The 22087-nt window shown below is 43.5% G+C and overlaps 1 protein-coding gene and 1 pseudogene across 46 annotated transcripts in view; one reads left to right on the top strand and one right to left on the bottom strand.

The window, feature by feature from the left end:
* ZMYND8 (zinc finger MYND-type containing 8) overlaps nt 1-22087 on the top strand; it is a 114707-nt gene that overhangs the window by 46671 nt on the left and 45949 nt on the right. For 24 of the 46 annotated variants that reach the window (XM_081559465.1, XM_081559461.1, XM_081559460.1 and 21 more), the window contains 8 exons: nt 63-281; nt 2992-3105; nt 5346-5438; nt 6587-6674; nt 9870-9925; nt 11204-11281; nt 12682-12797; nt 16710-17191. In XM_081559465.1, coding sequence (XP_081415591.1) covers nt 93-281; nt 2992-3105; nt 5346-5438; nt 6587-6674; nt 9870-9925; nt 11204-11281; nt 12682-12797; nt 16710-17191 — 1216 coding nt within the window. In that variant the 5' untranslated portion in view covers nt 63-92. The remainder of the gene's footprint in view (nt 1-62; nt 282-2991; nt 3106-5345; nt 5439-6586; nt 6675-9869; nt 9926-11203; nt 11282-12681; nt 12798-16709; nt 17192-22087) is intronic. The other 22 variants (XM_081559472.1, XM_081559457.1, XM_081559445.1 and 19 more) reach the window with 2 other exon arrangements.
* On the bottom strand, nt 10466-11133 carry LOC145532243 (ubiquitin-conjugating enzyme E2 variant 1 pseudogene; annotated as a pseudogene).

Below are 22087 nucleotides of genomic sequence, written 5' to 3'. Positions count from 1 at the left end.
ATTCCTTTTGAGAATGCACATTTGTTTTGAAACCAAACCTGTCTTTCTTGCCTACATTTCAGTCAGAACTAAGACATGGTCCGTTTTACTATATGAAGCAGCCACTCACCACAGACCCTGTTGATGTTGTACCGCAGGATGGACGAAATGATTTCTACTGCTGGGTTTGTCACCGGGAAGGCCAAGTCCTTTGCTGTGAGCTCTGTCCCCGGGTTTATCACGCTAAGTGTCTGAGACTGACATCGGAACCAGAGGGGGACTGGTTTTGTCCTGAATGTGAGGTTAGTTCCTGATGAATGAATGCATTGTCTGCCTCGTTTACTCTCCTTTCTGTTTCTTCCTTTGATATCGAATTTTTCAAATAATCCAAACACAAGGAAAAGAGAAGTTTTTTGCCTTCCCTCTGCTTGGTCCTGATCATCCCCTTTTTGGGGGACCAACGCTGGCAGCGGCCTTAGTACTCCAGCTTTTGGAGAGACAGTCGCACTGAATATTGGTTTTGATTCTTTGCGGGTTTTTGGATCGCTCTGAGATCTTCGGCCTTCTCCGATTCTTCTGTAATGAGCATTCCAGAAGTTACAGACTTCTACTAGTTCATATGTTTTGAAGAGATCCCGAGCTCTTTTCTGCCTTCTTGGATGTTGTTTCCTGCTGCATCGTTGAATCCTCGGCAGTAGCCCAGCTGGAAGACCAGTGTTGGTTGTATGTCCCACGTGGTGGCCATCTTATGCTCTTATTCAAACCTCTTAAATGAAGAGGTCCAGGAAGTCCTCTTATGATTTGAGAAAGACTTAAAAAAGGGAAGGAGCCATGGAGCCACGGGAAAAGGCAGTGGGTACGGAACCCAAGGCAGAAGCACGCTGGCACAGTGAAGGGAACGTGTATATTTCGTTTGTAGCAAAGCCTGAACACTCTTCATGAAACCAATTATTTTAAAGTGTCTTCTAGTCTTGGGAACATCCATCTATGATGCTTTTTCCAAATGCTGAAAATAAGAATGTTATCTAGAGAACAAAAACGAACTGAAACAACACCAGCAGCAAACAAAAAGAATGTCATCTACAAAGTTATTTAATATGGAATGTCACCTGAATTCAAAGGTACACTGGTATTAGATCTCAAATGAGGATGCTTTCTATGTAGGAAATGGGAAGTTCTCCCACATGTTGATCATGGGGGAAAAAAGGCAAGCTTTAGGACGGTGTCTGTAGTACCACTTTTGTGTACAGTAAAGGGAAAATCTATGGGAAGAAATCAGATGTCAGATCAATATGATGATGACATTTTAATGGTGTTATGCCCCTAGAATTGCAAAAGATGATCCCTGATTCTCTCTGGGTTACTTTAGACAGACACATTGTTCAGCAGTGACCTCCTGTTCAGAGTCCAACCTCATTCTCCTGCATTTAATTGTGGAAACTGGAGCCTTCATCTATTTCCTTTGTCTTGACCATTCCTTCCCAATTGTTTAATAACTTCTCAGCAAAGATAGTGGCTCAGATAGGATACTTTTGCTGTAGAGAGTAGAGCTTGATGAAAGGCAGCTGAAACCATAGGGATTTATTATCGTGTAGAAAGAAGCCAGAGGCAGGGCCAGGACTGAGTTTGTTCAGAGCCAGACTCTTTACATTTTGTTGTTGAGGTGACGTGTCCCTGACCATAAGATGGTGGCTGGAGGTTTTATCACGTGTGGCTAGACAATAGTCCTCCTGGGAGAAGTGTGTCTCCTACATCTTTTTTTATCAAGCAAAAGACATGCCCTTGGCCTCCTTGGTCAGGATTGGCTCACCAATCCCCAGGCAGGAAAGGCTTGAAAATGTCTGTCTGGCCCTTTTTCAGTCTATATTGTAGGACCCGGGCGTTGCCAGCCAGGAGGGCAGGGCTGGGGCTGGGAGAGGAGAGGTCAACAGTTGCGTGAGCCACTCAGGTGTTCCCCATGTTCACCTGGAAACGAACTGGAGTTCAAACAGAGGAGTGATCTGTGTTTAAGACTTTGAGTCCCGAATTTCTTCCAGGAGTGAACGGGTGAGGTGGTCAGCTGGGAAGAGTAGCTGTTTCCGGTTCTGGTAGCCAAACAGTCAGACCCATGCATCATTTCTTCTTCCGAGTGCCTCTTGTGTTGCCCTATTTTCTTGACAACCAACCTTGAAAGTTCCTTTTGGAGGATCTGGAGATCTGAAGAATGGAAACAAAATCCAGATTAGTTGCAGAAACCTTGCTTTGCTCTCCCTACACGGATGATTCAAGAGTGACATCCTCCGAGTTGGCTATTTTTGTTCTTGCTGCTACCTAAGGATTCCACAGCTCTGAGATCTGGTACCAGTTTATATAGCAGAATCTGGTTTCAGACATGTCTTTGATAGGAATTTCTCTTTTTTCACCCATGGAGGTAGACATGAAAGAGTGCTCCTTGGGTAGTTTGCTGGAGTGTCCTGAGTGGGTTCACGTCAGTGGTGATGGGGCATGAAGTCATACTTGTTATTGTTCACTTCCACGCATTAGACTTTTTCTATAGGGAAGACTGTCCCGTTCCATCCATGGTGTCATTGAATTAATGCCTTGTCAGTTTCCTGAAAGATAGCCCAGAACCTTAAGACGCTCAAGGAAAGTGGTTCATTCATTGTGTGAAGAGAGTACTCTGAAACCACCAGTGGCCTTTCATGTCCTATTTTTGAAACCCGAGGTTATAATAATGATGATTTTTCAGGTCCATGCCCACCTCCCCTCTTTTCAGATTATGTCGCCTCCATGAGCTACAACGCCTCTCAATCAGGTCATCTGTGGGTTGGCGTGCTGCTTCATTTTTATCCACTGATCCAGCACCCAGGTCAAGTAGATTGGAGTCCTCATCAAGCGAAACAACTGGTCTCATTTAGATGGGGATCGATTTTTATGTGTGAACTTACCGGAAAATTAGGAGGAAAGGGAAATGAATACATGGGATCGTAGTATTCTTTTCTAACTGGTTATTTGTATGATTTTGACTTGCAGAAGATCACAGTAGCAGAATGCATCGAGACTCAGAGTAAAGCCATGACGATGCTCACCATCGAACAGTTATCATACCTGCTCAAGTTCGCCATTCAGAAAATGAAACAGCCAGGGGTAAGGAGACACTGCCTCTTGTTACACGTGTTAATGAGAATGGTGATTTTTGTTCTATTAACATTTTTGTTCCTTGTAGTTACCTTGGCTTTTCAGACACCTGTGCTTCTTACTCTTTGGGTCTTGTGTGCCCAGATGCAAAGCCCTGTGAATTAAATTGGACAGAGGCATTCAGTGAATTCTCAAAAGTGAGCACTTTGTGTCCCCTGGGAGTTTAATCATGAAATGACATATATTAGGAAGCTGGTGGGGATTTAAAATTCTTAGTGGTTGTGAAGTGAAACCTCAGACCACACTAGATAAGGGGGAGTTGTAAAAATTCCATTTCAGTGAGAGAGCTGAGTGCAACCCAGTTTATTTGTAATCAGGATCTAATGAGGGAGCCTTCAAGGAAAACTCAACCAGTGAGATTCCTGTAAAGGGTGGGGATTTGCTTCGTTTCTTGAAGTTTGAATTGGGATTTGATGCGCAGCCTTTGCCCTTAGGAAAATCTTTGTGAAAGCAGGCCTGCCATGTTCAGCTGGCAAGCTGTGTACTTTAAAGTGGTTTCTCTCAAAGAGTCCCAGTTATAGCATAGCTGTCATTTTGTAGTTTTTTGCAGCAGTTTTCAGAAAGGTGGCAGTAAAATATCTTGTTTTTAAAAATAATACTTTATGACAAGATTATCAACATGTTAGGACATTTTTCGTACAGAAAGTTGGGTTCTTTGGTAGAGTTCTTTGGTAGATTTACACAAAGGCACCAGATGGGCTAGTGGTGACCCTTGATGAAACTCTTCAGACTCTGCTTTGTAAGTCAAAGGAATATATGGAAATACAGAATCTGAATGCTTTTTGTAGCCAATGTGGTTTAATTTCTTTAAAAATGTAGAAACTTTAGTTTTGAGATTATATTCTGACATTCGATATCATGATGGAAAAATTCAGAGCATGCCCGTTGGGTGTTGCTAAATTGGGAACCTGTCTGTCTCTTTCACAAAAACTCCATGAACGGAAGCAAACGTATATAGCCTCATTAAAAAAAAACACCAAACTTTGTCAAGAAGAATTGATTTATTTAGATTTGTCAACACTGTAGAATTATAAACCAAAAAGAAAAATCAAAGAAGGTGTTAATTTCTTCCCTAAATTGTTTATTATGAAATCAGGGCAGAAAGTTGCTGATTTTATGGAAGCATCTTTTAAACTGACAAAGCCAAACTTATTCTGGATGAGAAAGAGCTTGGATAACTGCAAATGGTAACCCATTCACATGCCTTGCTTGAGCACAATTTGGTCTTTAATTAAATCTTATCTATATGTGTGTGTGTGTTTGTATAAATTGTATATGTGTGTTCCTGGTCATAGTTCCTTGACAAGAGATCAAACCTGGGCTCCTGGCAGTGAGAGCACTGAGTTCTAACCACTGGAAATTCCCTATATATTTTTTTATTGATAAATAAATAGTACCCATTGACAAACTAGGCCTAGCATTTCGAACTGATTCAAACAAGGCTTAAAATAGTGGACTAAGATACAAAACCTTTACACCAGGGGCCCCAGCCTCCGGGCCACGGAATGGTACACTTGTCAGATCAGCAGCAGCATTAGATTGGAAATAAAGTGCACAATGATTGTAATATGCTTGAATCATCCCAAAACCATTACCTCACCCCAGTCCATGGAAAAATGGTCTTCTACAAAACTGGTCCCTGGTGCCGAAAAGGTTGGGGACCACTGCTTTACATAGTCCTTGTGTTGAAAGTAATTTGGCTCCTCAAAGGAGGAGCAAAATCTCACTAAGATTTCCACCCATGTGTAAAATATCTTTTGGCACTTAGGGCAACTTTATTTGGCATGTCATCTCTAGGTGTAGCCAAATCTCACCCCCAGTCAGTTTTAATTATGGGCATTTGCAGTGTACTACAGACAAGCCTCCTTCAGAGTTGAGGTCTAAAGTAACTGATAGCCCATTGTTCTTGTCAGTCTTAACTGAAGAGGCCTGGACCTGTTATTTGAGTATACACTGAGAACAGGTGGCAAAACCGGAACACCGCTGGGCCTGTGATTATTGATAACCAGGCAGAATTAGAGGGTAAACCACTTTGGAGCTTTTCAAGGGCCTGTTTTGTAGAAAGTTTTAGAACTGTGTTTTCTGGAAAGATGTCTCCATTGTTGAAGTACTTTGTAGGTGTTAATGCTTGTGGTCTTCCGTAGCAGTGATGAGTTTGTGTTTGTGTGTATGCATCCTTTCTTTTACAGACAGATGCATTTCAGAAGCCTGTCCCATTGGAGCAACATCCTGACTATGCAGAATACATCTTCCACCCCATGGACCTTTGTACGTTGGAAAAGGTGGGCTTCCATCAGAGAGCCCACAGCTGTCGAGATGACTCAAGATTCTCCCTCACTTCCCATGTCCTGTCTCAAGTTAGATGGCTGCTCTTTGTCTCCCCTGCGCCACTTTTATTTGGATGGAAGAACGCTCATTCCCCTAACTTTTTCGTAACATTTTCCCCAGGATTGCAGTGGGCGTTGAAACCCACTGCTTAGCGCCAAATAGTATTTCTGCTGGTGATTCTAGCCTTTTATCTGAGAAAGTTACAGCTTCTAAGCATTAGTGATTTGATTGATTTGGGGTTTACCCTTCTCTTTCTTTTGGAGGTGTTAATGAGAGCAGCAGGAAGGAAGTAGAGAAAATTAAGTATCTGGGAAACCTTCATGTTAGCAGTAAACATGTGGCTTCTTAGATCTTGACTTATTTCACGGTGAAGGGTATTTCTGTAGTGCCTAACCCTGGTTTTCAAAGGTTCAAACTGAAATTCCATGCTGAAAATTACACTGGTAGCATTTTAGACTGTGTCTGTCATCTTGGTGCTGATTTTCAAATTTTTGGCACCAAAATATTCTTAAAGAAAAGCATGAATGAGGAGAAAACATTACTTTATATTGAGTGTATTGATGGACCCACTCCCCCAACCTCCAAACAGTAAATTCAACTTGCTCTGGAAAATTGCTCACACCCTTAAGGTATTTAAAAAAAAACAACAGACATTCCAAAAAGACGAGGTTGGAATCCTAATTTCACAAATTTAATAGCTTTGGAAGTTTGTATTAGTTCTTTAACATTACTATATCTCAGTTTCCCTGTCTGTAAAATGGGGATTAAAATGGCTTCATTGAGTTTTCAATTATGAGGCTTATGGGAGACTGTACAATTAATAATAAATGTGTAAATATATAAAATACCCTGGTTCATTGGAAGAAGCTGCTTGATAAATGACAGTGCTATAAGATGAGAAAATTCAGGTTAGTGTGATGAATTCAGTGAATGCATTTTTATAGAGTTATAGATCTCAACTGTAATAGCATCTTGGGAAGTGAGTAAAAGCATTAATTAATTTGGCAAATGACTGCTAAGAAAATTATGTGGGACGCAGGTGTTACGGGCTGTGGCTTATGGAGACTCACTGGTGATTATTTTCTGTGGCTTTTCTCCCCAGAACGCTAAAAAGAAAATGTATGGCTGCACAGAAGCCTTCCTGGCTGATGCAAAATGGATTTTGCACAACTGCATCATTTATAATGGGGGTGAGTGGCTTAGATGACTCTTAGAAAAGAGAGTATGCTCTGTGTGTGGCCTGTTCTTCTGCCCTTTCATAAAAAAAAGAAAACCAGGATCTTTTTTCATGCATCAGAACCCAGAGCTGAAGAAGCTTACATGTAGATTGCTAATATGTGTGAATAGGGGGCGGTGACTAACGCATTTTAGGATATGAGCCGATGTCCACTGTTGCTTTGACTATATGATGCTTTTACCTGTCCTCTTAATTTTTTAAAAATACTTAAACTTATTTATCTCTGGTTGCACCGGGTCTTTGCGCTGCGTGTGGGCTGTCTCTAGTTGCGGCGAGTGGGGGCTCCTCTTCGTTGCCGCGGATGGGGTTCTCATCACGGCGGCTTGTCTTGTTGCCGAGAACAGGCTCTAAGCGCTCAGGCTTCAGTCGTGGTGCCTGGGCTTAGGTGGACCACGGCATGTGGCATCTGGGATTGAACCCATGTACCCTGCATGGGCACGCAGATTTTTAACCATTATATCATCAGGGAAGGCCTCCCTGTCCTTTTTAATGGAGGAATAATTATATAAAATAGAAAGCACAGGTTTTACAGGTACATTCCATGAATCTGACAAATGTGTCCCACCTCCAGAACTCCAGCCCCAAATAAGACCCTGGAACATTTCTATCACCCTATTATATCCCAGTTGCCTCTCTTCACTAAATGCACGCTCCTCAAAGGGAACTACTGTTCTGTTTTCTATAACTGAGAATTAATTCTCCATATTCTAGAATTTCATATCAGTGGAGTCTTGACTATGTTGACAGGGTGTATTATTTTGGGGATTCATTCCTGTTGTATGTATTATTGCTTTGTTTCTTCTTATTGTGGAGTGGTATCAGTATTGTGTCAGCACACGATTTATCCGTTTCCTTTGTTGATATTGATGGATATTTGCATTGTTCTCAGTTTTCAGCTGTTATGAATAAAGCCCCCCGTGAACATTGTTGTAGAAGTCTTTGTGTGGACATAGGCTCTCATTTCTCTTGGATAAATACCCAAGAGTGATATTGCTAGATCATTGAGTAGGTTTGTATTTAAATTATAAGAAATTTTACCAAACTGTTTCATCAGTTGGTTGTATTATTTTACAGTCCTTCTAGCAGTGTATGTGAGAGTTTTTGTTGTGGTACATCATTGCCAACATTTGATACTGTCTCTTTTTAACTTTAGCCGTTCTTGAAGGCATGACGTGTTATGTCATGGTCATTTTATCTGTCTCTAATGACTAATGGTATTGAGGATCTTTTGTGTTTATTAGTCATTTATACATCTTTTGTTGGTAAAACATCTATTCAGATCTTTTGTTCTTTTCAAAAATTGGATCGTTTTTTATTATTGACTTTTAGGACTTCTCTTGATTCTGGATGAAGTTTTGTTAGTTATGTTTTTGTGGATTAAGCCTTCTGGACAGATTGGAGGAGACTTCCCATTAAAAATCTCTTCCATGGGTACCTATCCCCTTGCCCTACCTTCTCCCGTAATCCTCTCTGTCTGCCTTCCTGCCAGGTAGATCTTTAAGAGGGTCCTGCCCCATCCTGCTCCTCTAGTCCTCTGCTGAAGCACTCCTCTCTCTTTGCCTTGATGATTTTTCCTTGTCCTTCAGTCTCAGCCTTCAGTCCTCTGAGGAGTTTTCCTTTGTGACCCAGACCGTATTACATATTACCATACTCTCAGTACCTGTCCTTCCACGTGACAGTATTTATCACACTTTCTTGATGGTGCTTTTGAAATTTTGAGTTGCTCACCAAGGTGTAAGCTCTTTAAGGGCAGATATTGTTTCCTATACATGCTTGGGCCTAGCGTAGACTGTTGTTAGGTGATGTTTGAAGAAAGAAATATGAGTGGATGACTATCTGCTTCAAGTACATATTTTGCATTACTAACGTGTTTGCAGGGCTGGGGATGCAGGGATGGGAGAAAGATATGTATCTAGGCATCGGGAATTTGTGTAAAGGTTATAAACTCAAATACAGAGAAAGGCCAGTAAGATCATATAAACAAGTGAATGAAGCCAGGTAGCAGAAAAACAGTAGAATAAGCCAGGATGACCAGTGGGGAGAGCCAGAGACTGCAGACAACAGGGAACTCCTACCCACTCTGGAGAGGTCGCCACTGGACACTCCAGTGGTTTATTGGATACAGAGTTTTCTGATCTTCTGAGTTTTCAAACATGTCACAAATCTAGGTGTTTATGTGTATGAAATCTTTTGCCACCAAATTTACAATTTCTAAAAACATACTGTTCAATACAACATGGCTTTTTGGCCTTCTTGTTCTCTGGTTTAGTGCAAAGGTGAGGGATCAAGAGTTAGACCTGGAGCCATAACCTCAGTTCATTAGCTCAGTGATCTCATATAAGTGATGACTCCTGAACCTCAATTTACTCTTAAGTGAAATGAGACCATTCATGCTTGCTTCCTAATAAGGCTTTTTTAAGGAGTTAAGTTCATTGCACCAGGCACACTGGAGTTAGTCAATTAAATGTTTTCTTTTGCCTGGACTCTTCTTGGGTTAGGGTCTGGTGACGATGGCAGAAGAAGGCTTCTTTATTTATGTATTTATTTATTTACGGCTGTGCTGGGTCTTTGTTGCTGCCAGGGCTTTTCTCTGGTTGCAGAGAGCAGGGGCTACTCTCTAGTTGAGACGTGTGGGCTTCTCATTATGGTTACTTCTCTTATTGTAGAACATGGGCTTTAAGGTGCTTGGGCTTCAGTAGTTGTGGCTCGTGGGCTCAGTAGTTGTGGCACATGGGCTTAGTTACTTGTGTAATTTTCCTGGACCAGGGATCAAACCTGTGTCCTGTGCATTGGCAGATGGACTCTTTATCACTGGACTACTGGTCCAGAAGGCTCCTTTCCACTAATTTAGGCCTTGAGACTATAAAAGCATCTTTCAAATATTAACTTGTGAGCTACTGGGAAACCACCACAAATTGTCACATTTCAGGGAGTATCTCAGCACCAAAGGTTGGTTCCTGGGAAAAGTCATCTAAACTGATGTTAGAAGCCAGACATGTCTGGTTTTTAACCTTTAAAGGGTTAATCCCAAGGGAAAGCAAGTGAAGAGGTTGTTAGTAGAGGTATAAATCCTAAGGCTCTATAGGTATAAATCCTAAGGTGTTCCTGTGTTTCCATTTGAATTAATCCTATTGTCTTATTCCCTTAGGAAATCACAAATTGACGCAAATTGCAAAAGTAGTCATCAAAATCTGTGAGCATGAGGTATGTGTTTCCCACTGTCCGTTTTAAGTGTACCTGTAATGGTGGGTTGGGTGATTGATGTTCCTATTGGTGAAATTGTCCGAGGGGAGTTGTGGAGATTTGAGAATTTGTTGATGCACAGACAGCGTCTTTTGTCTTCGAGGAAGTAAAAGCAACAGAGGGGACCCTAGTATGTGATGAAATAACAGCCTTACCTTATCTGTGATCTGAGAGAGAGGATTTTTTTCAGCCTTGACTGGTGGTCAAGCACTTCATGTAGCGTAGAGTTTATGAATTCTTTGCCCCACAATCTGTGCCATTTCCTTGGGTCCCTTTTAGGCTTCTTTTTTTGTTGTTGTTGCAGCACAACTTATATATTTCAAATGGACAAAAAAATCAGTATCATTTACAGTATCTTAAGATAAACTGCCTTTGAATGGGAGCTTTCTTTCCAGTACTTTGAGGTCTACAAGATGTATCTAGAAAATGTATTACTGTGGAAAATGAACACTGCTTAAATCAAATAGTGGGCAGGGGAAGGCCTGTGGTTTTTCTTTTTGATTAATTGCTGTAACACTGTCCTTCAGGCGGCTGAGGGAGTTTCAAATTTTCTTTAGACATCATTAGGCGCCGAAGCTCTTGCAGGACAACTTTGATGCTATATGAATTCTGCCATTTTGCTAGCACTGATATGGCTCTTGGGTCCACCACTCCATTAGAACTATTAGCTTCATTCGTATTAATTTTTGTTACAAATCTTACAAAGGGGAGGCAGGTGCTTCTGGGTATTTAGGTCCACATTCTATTTTAAGGCTGTATATTCGGTTTTCATAAATTGTCCGAGCCCGTGGTAGCTGCCGTCGGGCGTTGCTGCTGCTCAAAGGCCGACCCCTTCTTCCCTTTCAGTCTTCTTGTGGCAGGTGTTTGCATTTGATGTTATTTGCAGGAAATGTCCTGAATTTCTCCAAGAATGGCCCAGGTGTCCTGGAAAAATACACCCTAGTTTTGATGGTGTGGGTGAAATGAACCTCCTGGGCCAGGTTTGGGCTGTTCCATATGTGTGGGGAATGGACCAGGTTAGGAAGCTGGGAGACGAGGTTCAGAAAGAGATGACGATGGCTTGGGCTAGGTGAATGCATCAAGGTTCGTTAGAAATAGTCTGACTAATGTCCAGGGTGTTCCCTACCATGGCGCTTAGTTTAGCTAACCTTACCTTCCAGTATTGTCATGTATTTCTTGAGGGCTTGCAGATATAAGGCTCCTGGGAGTGACACATTCTAACACCTTTTTGCTTTACAGATGAATGAAATCGAAGTTTGTCCAGAGTGTTATCTAGCTGCCTGCCAAAAACGAGATAACTGGTTTTGTGAGCCTTGTGTAAGTTGGGTTTCCTTTTCTTTCTTTGTTTTCTGAACTCTGCCTTGGATGACCCAGGACAGCTTTCTCCAGGTGGCTTACTGGATGAAACTTTGGATGATGTTTTTAGATAATTTTCTTACTGATACAGTTATAGCCAGAAAGGGAGTAATCCAGGTGGGATAAACCTCTTTGGCTAAAAGTTCAAAGCATCATGATTGACGGGGTCTGTTAGTCCTTGAAAACAGCAGGATGCAGAGTAAAAGGAAAACTCAGAGGAAAGACACACCACAGTCATGTAGACAGTGAGCCGGTAGTGGTAAATGAGTCTGTTACTTACAAATCACCTGCGTCTAATTTAAGAGGTTTGGAAATCCCTTCCAGGATTAACTCCATGATCTCACCAAACCATGGTTCTTTTTTTTTTTTTCCCCTTTCTTTAAGATTTGATCAATGATTTAATCAACAATGACATAGTCAGAGCTCAGGAAAGAGCAGGAAAATACAAGGTTGTCTGGATTTCCCTTTTTTTTAAAATCTATTTTTAATTGGAAGATAATTGCTTTACATTGTTGTGTTGGTTTCTGCCATACACCAGCGTGAGTCAGTCATAGGTATACATATGTCTCCTCCCTCTTGAACCTCCCTCCCACCTCACACCCCATCGCACCCCTCTAGGTTGTCACAGAGCACCAGGTTGAGCTCCCTGCGCTATATGGCATCTTCCCGCTAGCTGTCTATTTTACATATTAAACCATGGTTCTTGAGGATGGGATGGGGGTAGGGAGAGGACGTCACTCTTGTTGCCCCCAGGGATCTGCATTTTCCAAACTGGTGCTTTGCAGAGAGAGGTGTGTTTTGGGGTGGGCTGGGAGTATGGGGCTGGGGTGGAGGGGATTGGGCAGCAAGACTTGTCATTAGAGTTGAGAATCAAAACGTAGTTGATAGCTTTTCCTGCCTTTGGAGATGAATATCTGAATAGTTAAGGCTCTGAGTAGCACTTGATAAAGAGTAAAGGTACCTAGTGCTGCCTGTTACTCTGTGCTGGATGTCATGTGCATTTAACCCTCCAACTTAATGGAGAGCATAGGTATTACTGTCCCTGTGTTGCCCAGAAAAGGTCAATCTCTTGCTCACTGCCATCCAAGCAATGGCGGCATAGCCAGGATTCAAGCCTGGTTTTGTCAGCGCTCACTTCTTCTCGGTTTCCCCATTTACCCCCTCTCCCAGCCTTGCCCAGGCTTACTGGCCGTGCATCTGGGGACTGCTGCTTGGGGAGACAGACCCTGCTTGAACCTATCCTCTTTCACTTCGTGGCCTGTCTGACTGCTCCCTTGCCTGAACCTCAACTACCGAGCTTTATATATGGGTCTTGGCTGTCGAATACGTACAAACTCGGGATTTTGTTTTTCTTTTCCTAGAGCAATCCACATCCTTTGGTTTGGGCAAAACTGAAGGGGTTTCCATTCTGGCCTGCGAAAGCTCTGAGGGATAAAGATGGGCAGGTGGATGCCCGTTTCTTTGGACAACACGACAGGTGGGAGTTAAACGCGGGCTTCAAACGCGTAGCTCTGAGTGAACCTTCGATCCTGTCAATGAATGCGAGATGGGGAGGGGGGCACGGCTATTATTTCATTGTCATGATACCCACCGATGATCTTGTACTTTAAAAATACTGCTCTGGGCTGTGTTAAGCCTGATTGTGCACCGGCTTCCGTTTTTTCAGGTAGGTTGGAAAGGATCTTGCTTTCGTGGTTTTGTGGATGTAGTCGTCATGGGCATAGGTTCCACGGCTATTTTAAGCTCTGCTGTTCTTTTTGGTTTTTTTCTTTTCCCCCTGCAGTAAATTAAATCACTGCACAAATTGCTTTTCAAAATAGTGCTTTCAGGGATCAGAAGCATTTCCCCAGATTGCTGGTAAATGAATCTCCCATCGTCGTGCGGGGTAGTCCCCTCCTGTTCCTATTTCTGTGGAGCTAAAATGGGAAATTATAAGGGGTTGCTGTTTTGACAGGTAGGAGCCCTCCCTCCTAGCCTTCCTGCCCTCCCCCTTCCCCCTCCCAGCGATGTGAATTATTCTAGTTAATAGCGGCTCTCTGCAGAGCGCAGCCCCCTGCCTGCTTCAGAACAACAGGTAGACGGAGATGAGCGGCGGTTAATATCTTCGGTTCTCTTTTAGCAAGTTATGTTGTGATTAAATGAGGCAAAACCCCCCCTTGAGCCCTAGCAGGCAGGCTGGGAAAGTGTTTGTGTGTGTGTATATTTAAAAGACATATTTTCAAAATTATACCCGCCCACAGAACATACAGAAAATACAGTTTATCATTTGAAACAACAGCAGAATCTGAAATAATTGCTGCTTGTGAAATTTTGCTTGTCATCTTGAGAAAAAAAAAAACGAATTTCAAAGTAATCTGCAAAGTCACTTACCAGGAATCCTAGCAGCCTATTGATAGGAGACAAGATGGAAATTAGCAGAGATGGTCCTGGGTTTGATGGCAAGTATTGTATTTTAATTTTGACCATTTTTTGTTGGAAAGCTTTCTGAAATTCCCTTACTCATTCATTCATTCAAAGAAACATGTTTTCAGTGTGTGCTGTGTGCCAGGCCGAGTGAATGCTACTGTGGCAGCTGACATTGTTTTAAGTGCTTTTTTTAATAGAAGCTGCTTTTATCCCCATTTCATTGATAGGAAAACCGAGGCCCAGAACTAGGAAGTAGTTCAGCTGTGTGACTGTGTTGCCTCTCAAGACATAGCCTCCCAGAGGCTTCCTGTCACTAAGCAAATAGGATATCCCTTTCAGTATTTCCTGAGTCTTCTTTAAGAAAAAGAAACCCTTTTCTGAAATCACTGGTAAAATAACTTCATGGAACTTAAGGCACCAGTTCCAGACAAAAGTGGGAGACGGTGCAATCCCTGTGACTGTGGCTGGTCAGCTCCTGGGGGTGCAGGGGACTGGTCAGGTGCGTCTCCCCAGCATCCTTCCAGGTAGAGGCTCATCCTCCACCTCACCAAGAGAGCGGAGGCTGGCCCAGCGAAGGGGCGTCAGCTGTCGGGGCTGCCTGGGGCTCCCCACTGCTCCTCAGCGCCCCGTTTTGGTCCGGACTCCTGCCCACTCGGCTGAAAGCTCCGGAGGCCCCGCAGACTCTGCCCGGGGGCATCTGGCTCCTGCCCAGCCCTCGTTCTGCCTGGCTGCGCCTTTGGTTCCTCGGGCCTCTGCAGAACGACAGCAGTGAGTGGGAGCGGACGAGAAGTGGGTGGTTTCCAGCATTCTGAGGGCACGGGTTGGTATTTTGAGGGGTTCCATGTTCATAGGCATCGTGACCTAGCATCACCAAGAACTGTGAGCTGTGGGCAGCCCGCCTGTGCCCTGGACTCTGTGCCATGGCCAGCTTTGTTTCTCCTTGGTGGTTTTCTCTTAAAAATTAGGAATGAGATGCTGTTAACATTTGGGTAAAATAGAAGATAAAAAGTTTATATTTTCTACTTTAAAATTTTGGAAGACTTGGTGTTGGGTCCAAATTCCCAAGGCACTTTGATAGCACCTGAGTAGGGGGTCCTTGCGTTAGACTGGGTGTGAGTTTTCCACCCGCTCTCCCCACTAAATCCACATTGCTCCCCATGGCTTTGTCCCTGGCTTGAGTTTATGGTCTGTGAAATCCCTGAGGTCTCCGTGGAAACGCTCATTCCTACCAGATTCCCGTCTACACGCTGGGTTGAGGCTAGGGACGTCAGGGATCACGAAGGCACACCCTGGATGCTCTCATATACACTCTTGCCTTCCCCAGAGTACGGTGGTCTTGTTTCCAGCTATCTCCTGCCTGCCTTCACTTAGGGGGCTGATTCCAGAAAAGCAGCTCACGTTCTAGTGGATTTCTGCAGAGCATTCTAGGATGTGAGGGTTGACGATAGGAAGACAGAACTAGCCTGAAGTGAGTTGAAGGGCTCATACCCCAAGGCTAATAGGCTCTTTTCTTATTTTTTCCCACGTGAATTATCTCACATTCAGAACTATGCACCCCTTTTAGGGATGTGGTTTTCTAACCTTTCCTTCTAGTCCCATGCAGAAACACAGTTTTAAAAGAGAAACCTCTTTATGTCTGAGTGCATGAGAGTGAGATTTGGGGAATAATTATCTTCTCGGAGGTGTGGTCTAGGATCCAGACTGTTTTCTTACTCTCTACCAACCCAGAGGCACAAAGGGGATTTACTATTTTTTTAATGGATTAAATTGACTAAGCTATTGAGCCTTTTAATGTAGCTGGGTGTCTTGTTCACATTCAGTCCTTGTGACAGAATATGCCTGTTAAGTGGATTGTTAATCAACCATTCAAACCAAGTCATTTTTAAAAAATGGGATATGTATTTAAGAATCTTGGCAAATCCACCAGGATAATTTGGTTTGCATTAAGAAAAACAAACAAACACCATTCTGGAAACGACCTAAATGACCGTCAAGAGATGAATAGATAAAGAAAATGTGGTCTCTACATACAGTGGAATACTGTTCTGCCTTAAGAAAGATGAAGCATCATGGCTGTACCAGAAGGACTTTTGGCAAAGGGGAATAAGCCAGTTCCACAAATACTGCATGCTTCCATTTGTAGGAGGTATCTGAGATAGTCAGGTTCATAGAATCAGAGTAGAGTGGTGGTTGCAGGGGCTGGGGACAGGGGAAAAAGGGAGACTGCTGATTAACAGATGTCAAGTTTCAGGTAAACAACATGACTAAGCTTTAGAGAGCTGCAGTACCAGCATATACCCACAGCTGGCTGTTGATGAAAAAATGTTTCCTGCTCTATCAGTAAGCAAAGGACGTTACTGCCATCAAGCCAGTACAGACACCCAGATGGTGAACCCTGAGGAAGCTTAGGATGGAGACAAATGGGCACCCAGCTGCCAAGCCCTCAGCCAATGCAGCCACCCTCCAGCAGTGCACCCTGAGGGGACTCAGGAGGAGAAAGCCCCAGATAGCTAAGGTGCATGTCAAAGGAACGATTTCAGTGAACCCAGACTCTTGCATCTTCCCCGACTGAGAGAAATGCTGAATTCCTTAACATGAGATGTCTGGTTTTCTTTAATAGCACTCTTTTGAAGTTCTGGCTACCTGGTCTTTGTTGCAAAAAATCTCCTGTATATCCTGACTCCTCCCTTGCCTCTTTGGAGCAGTCTCTCAGCCTGATCTGAGAGGCTGCGTCCTGGGCTAAGGTCCTCAGTTTTGTCCGCCAAATAAAACATAATTCTCAATTTTTAGGCTGTGCTGTTTTTCCGTTGACACAGCAGTAATGTATGATACACTTGTTAAGAGGGTACATTTGTTAAAAGGGCAGATCTCAACTTAAGTGTTCTTGCACAATAAAATTTGTAAAAAAAAAAAAAAAAAAGACTGAAGAATCCTGGAAACGACCAAAGCTGACTTAAACTCCCTTTCTCTTTTGTACTCCCAGGGCCTGGGTTCCAATAAATAATTGCTACCTCATGTCTAAAGAAATTCCTTTTTCTGTGAAAAAGACTAAAAGTATCTTCAACAGTGCAATGCAAGAGATGGAGGTTTACGTGGAGAACATCCGCCGGAAGTTCGGGGTTTTTAATTACTCTCCATTCAGGACACCCTACACGCCCAACAGCCAGTACCAAATGCTGCTCGACCCCTCCAACCCCGGCGCTGGTGCCGCCAAGATGGACAAGCAGGAGAAGGTCAAGCTCAGCTTTGACATGACGGCGTCGCCCAAGATCCTGATGAGCAAGCCAATGCTGAGTGGGGGCGCAGGCCGCAGGATCTCCTTGTCCGACATGCCGCGCTCCCCCATGAGTACAAACTCCTCCGTGCACACGGGTTCCGACGTGGAGCAGGACGCCGAGAAGAAGGCCACGTCTAGCCACTTCAGCGCCAGTGAGGAGTCCATGGACTTCCTGGACAAGAGCACAGGTCAGCCCCCCCCCGGGGGGGTGCAGGGGGTCCCCGGGACACAGGGGTTCTCATTGGGGCGACACCTGTCTGGCTCTGCCTACTTGGTGAGCATCACAGAGTCAGAGGGAGCTGTGGGGGTGGTTCTCATCCCAATGGAGCCGATTTTAAATTTTAAGTGAGTAAACCCGTTGGGATTCTTGCTGTCGTTGTTCATTTGCTACGTCGGGTCTGACTCTTTGCGACCCGGTGGACTGCAGCACGGTCCCACAAATGAGAAAAGCGTTCCCCAAAGGCCAGCTGGAGGTCATTCCTAGAAGTGGGCAGAGGTGGCCAAAAATCCTTCAGAGTTCGGTTCAAATGCCTCTGAGATGAATCACAACTTCCTGCAATCGTTTTTTTCTTTCTCAAGAATTTTATTTTAATGGAAACAGTATTTTTCTATCAAAACCAGATACTTGCATTACTGAAGGCTCAAATATTAGAGAAACATGTAAGGGAAACAAGAATATTATCTCCCCAGAGAGAGCGGAGCACTCCCACTTCTTAAATGGCCCCAGTCCACGCCTCCCCGCGCCCCCCTCAGCTTAACAGTCTGGGTGCATCTTGCAGCCTGGCTGCTGCAGCAGAGGGGAAGGAGGAGGATGCTGGTCTCGGATCAGGTCCCAGCTCTGCCGTTCACTAGCTCTGTGGCTTTCGGCAAGGTGCCTGACCCTCCCTTGCCTTGGTTTCCTGTCCTGTAACACAGCCATAATGATACGCCCTGCCTCAGTGTTTCTTGTGAGGGTTAATGAACCGATACACATAAGGAGTTTAGAGCTGCACCTAAAATAATAAGTACTACAAAAATGTTGGCTGCTCTATTATTTATTCTGGTAGTCACTCATCCCATGCTGATACGGATCCAGAGAGGTGTTGCAAAGGAGGGGTGCTGGCTGAGTGTAACAAAAGCAAGGATGACTTAAATTGAATTCTTTTCCATCCAGACATAATTCAGTTGCATGTTAAAACCTATGAGAGGGCTTCCCAGGTGGTCCAGTGGCTGAGACTCTGAGCTCCCAATGCAGGGTGCCCAGGTTTGATCCCTGGTCAGGGAACTAGCTCCCACATGCCGCAACTGAGACCTGGTACAGCTAAATAAATAAATATTAAAAAAAAAACCAACCTGTGAGAACTTTATGGTTTCCTCAAGGAAATAGGTTTACTGTCATTTTTCCTGAAACATGGCCTTTACTGTTTGTTCTTTCTTGTTCTGTCTTTGAGAGGCATAGGTAAAGAAAATAAAGCTTTACATAAACGCGATGATGAACACAGGCAGCCTGCAGGCTCTGGGCTGAGGAGACTGTTGGTGAACCTCAGGGCACATGCCCCATTCTCAAGGGTTTTAGCCTGTGGTTGCCGCCCAGAAATGTGGCCTTAGGGTTTTCACGTCTTAACATTCTTATAGAGAAATGGGAAATCTTCCTTTTTATGTAGACTCTCCAGTTATGAAAGTTCAGCTCAAAATGTCTGAAGATATTTTCCAGAATGAATTCAGCACATCACAGGTTGGGCCACCAGTATTTAGACTTCTGGCCAGAGCATTACCCTTGGATAGCCTTTCAGATCACCCCCTCTCCCTGCCTCCCTCCTTTCCTCTTTCCCTCCTTTCCTTCACATAGAACTCTTTAGGGAGCAGGCATCGGGAATTTCCTGGTGGGCCAGTGGTTAGGACTCCAAGGTCTCACTGCTGGGGCCTGGGTTCGATTCCTGGTTGGGGAACTAAGATTAGACAAGCTGAAGCAGAGTTAATCCCTAACGGCTTTTGATTCTTCCGAGTAAAGGCTGCAGTCTCTTCCTCAATTCTGATCCAGCCGCGTGGTTGACGGACTCAAGGTCGAGTTTAAGAGCCTTGTTCTGGGATGACATAACTTCTGTTGACATAGCTTCAGAAAAAAACTTGCCCTTTGCACCCTTGTTTCTTACCGGAGTCCTTAAAGGCTTACTTTTTATTCCATGACATGATTTCATTTAAGCCAAGTTAACAGCATATGGTGTATAATCACACAAGCTCCTCAGCCTCTGAGTTCCTATTGAAATCCTACTGTTGAGAAAGTGTTTTAATGGGCAGCAATCCCATGAATTACTGTTGCCTGAACTTTTCATCGCCATGATTTTTTTTTTTTGCTCTGGTGTACATACCACCTGTTCTATTACATTCTTAAATATTAGATCCACAATTTAACTTCATGTGAAGCTAAATAAAATACACAAGCTCGTGTGTTTAAATTGCTTGCTGTTTTTTTTTTTTTTTTCCTAATGTACATGAAATTAGCACATAGCTTGTAAAGTTAAACATGTTGGTCCATGAACCACTCTGGATGTTTCTACACCATATTTCAGGAAACACAGTTTCAGAGGAATATGAGGAACACATATAATGGGTTTAATTAAGCTTCTTTCTTCCTTCGAGAGGGGCAGAGGTTGAAATGATGCTAGAACTCCTGACAAAGTTCCTCATTATTTGAGTGACTTTTGAGGTAGTGAGTTAGCAGATGCCCCATTTCAGTAGAATTTAAAACCTGTTTCCCAAAACATAATCTGCTTGCTAGTATGTGTCTGGGTTATTTTGCTGATCATTAGTTAGGCAGCCAATGAGTAGTGTAGGGAGAGAAGGTATTTATTAAAAATCTTCTTAGTCTTAGAAACTGTCCCCTTTCTGGAGCCAGATGGTAAATATTTTGAGGCTTTGTAGGTCTCTTGTCACAACTCTGCAATTATTCAACACCTTGTTTGTGTTACTAAAACAGCCATAGGCAGTAAGTATGTGACTGACACTGAAATTTGAATTCCATATAATTGTTATGTTTTCAGGAGCTATGAATCCTTTTTCTCTCTCCTAAACCACTTACAAATGGTAAATAACCTTCTTGGCTTCCCAAGTGACTCAGCGGTAATAAATCTGCCTGCAGTGCAGGAAATGCAGGTTCAGTTCCTGGGTCGGGCAGATCCCTGGAGAAGGAAATGGCAACCCACTCCAGTATTCTTGCCTGGGAAATCCCGTGGACAGAGGAGCCTGGCAAGCTACAGTCCGTGGGTTCAGAAAAAGAGCTGGACACGACTTCGTGACCAAACAAGAACAGCACCCTTCTTAGCTTGCAGGCAGCATGGGTTGGTTTGCCAATATGTGGCACCAAGAGAAACTCTGAGTCACTCATCTCCTTTTACAGAAGGCAATTTGAGGTGCCTGAGAAGAATGGGGGAGTACCACAGCCAGATTCTGAGACTGGCTTTCTTTGCCCTGCACACCACTGCCCTCTGCTGTTGGCAGTGATAATAGCATTTAGTGGAAGAAGACGTGGGATATTTGTTGAAATGCCCCCACGATCATTGAGAATATAAATGAGACAAGACTGTGTTTTATCTAAGATTGTATTAAAATAGTAGCTTGTCATAGGATTGCAAAATCTTATTAGTTTCAGCAGGAAAAAATTTATAGCCTGCAGCATTAAAGTACACATTGAAATAAGTAATTAGATAAAAATTTCATGAGAGTTTAGAAACCCTCCTTTTGTTTAGGGCGTTGAGGAGCTCAGAATCACGTGTCTGTATCCTCAGGGCTGATTGTAGTCTTCGAGGAGCACTTTGGTCAGCCAAAAGCTGTTCACTCCTGGAATCTTGTCGTGTTAAGGGTCAGAGTAGTTTATATTCTCCATGCTTTGTCTGCATCCTCTATCTAGACCTCCTGGCCAGAATTGATGCCTTGCCAGTATTTTGCTTGCAGGATCCTGTTGCATTTTATATACATACTGCAATCATGTATATAAAATTATAATTAATATGTATTAGGGTAAGAACCCTGGGGCCTGGCTTTCACCAGCCTCTGGGCTAATGGTGGTCCTTTGGTCTTGCAGCTTCACCTGGGTTACTCCAGGGAGAAAGGTAGACGGTTGCGTATATACTGTGCCCTGTGAAATCAATATGTATTTGTCATAAAGCAATGGTTAGTTACAAAAACTAAAGTCGGGGATAATCCCACCTTCCACAGTCAGCCCTTAGAGATTGTTTCCTGAACTTGTTTTTGGCTATACCACACGGTGTGTTGGATCCTAGTTCCTCGACCAGGGATCGAACCTTGGCAGTGAACATGAGGAGTCCTAAGCACTGCACTTCCAGGGAATTCCCCGTCCTGAGCTTTTTTTTCTATGTTGGTTGACACAATCATATGCCAAGTTGAAAACTCAAGTACTTTGGGGGATCAGGCAGATACAGAAATAAGCGAGGATTGGAAATGATAGGGACTGAACTGAAAGCAGAAATATGCTTGTCTTCGTGACCATTTAACCACTCATGGGTGCTTGTGTCTGTAACGCTTCTCAAAGCAGTACTGACTCTCCCAGTATGTATGCACTGAGCTAGAGACCTGTGCTTTTTTAAAGTCACTGGTGGCCCTCTCCCCTTGCTGGTTCTAGCCAAGTGGGAAGGTTGGCTCAGTGTTGCCACATTTCTGGTTGTTCAAGAGAAATCCCAAATATTTTTTTAAAATGCAGACTACCCCAGCTTTTACGTGTTATCTCCAATTTTTAAAAATAGCTCAGAGGGACTTCCCTGGTGGTCAAGTGATTTAAGACTCTGCTCTCCCAATGCAGGGGGCATGGTTCAATCCTTGTTGGGATACTAACATCGCACGTGCTGTGGGATCTTACAAACCAAGACAAATGAAAAAAACTAGAGGCTGCATCAAATGCATCTGTGAATTACTTGCTTCGTGGACCACCTCTTCAGTGTAGACCTATTTAACGTAACCTTGTATTCTGAATGGGCTCCCCTGGTGGCTCAGATGGTAAAGAATCTGCCTGCAATGTGGGATACCCTAGTTCGATCCCTGGGTTGGAAAGATACCCTGGAGAAGGGAATGGCTGCCCGCTCTGATATTCT

This window comes from Giraffa tippelskirchi, chromosome 13 (assembly GCF_054371585.1).
Source record: "Giraffa tippelskirchi isolate mGirTip1 chromosome 13, T2T-mGirTip1v1.2.pri, whole genome shotgun sequence".
Classification (NCBI taxonomy): Eukaryota; Metazoa; Chordata; class Mammalia; order Artiodactyla; family Giraffidae; genus Giraffa; species Giraffa tippelskirchi.
The sequence above is the reverse complement of the archived record's forward strand: the minus strand, read 5'-3'. Positions and strand labels throughout refer to the sequence as shown.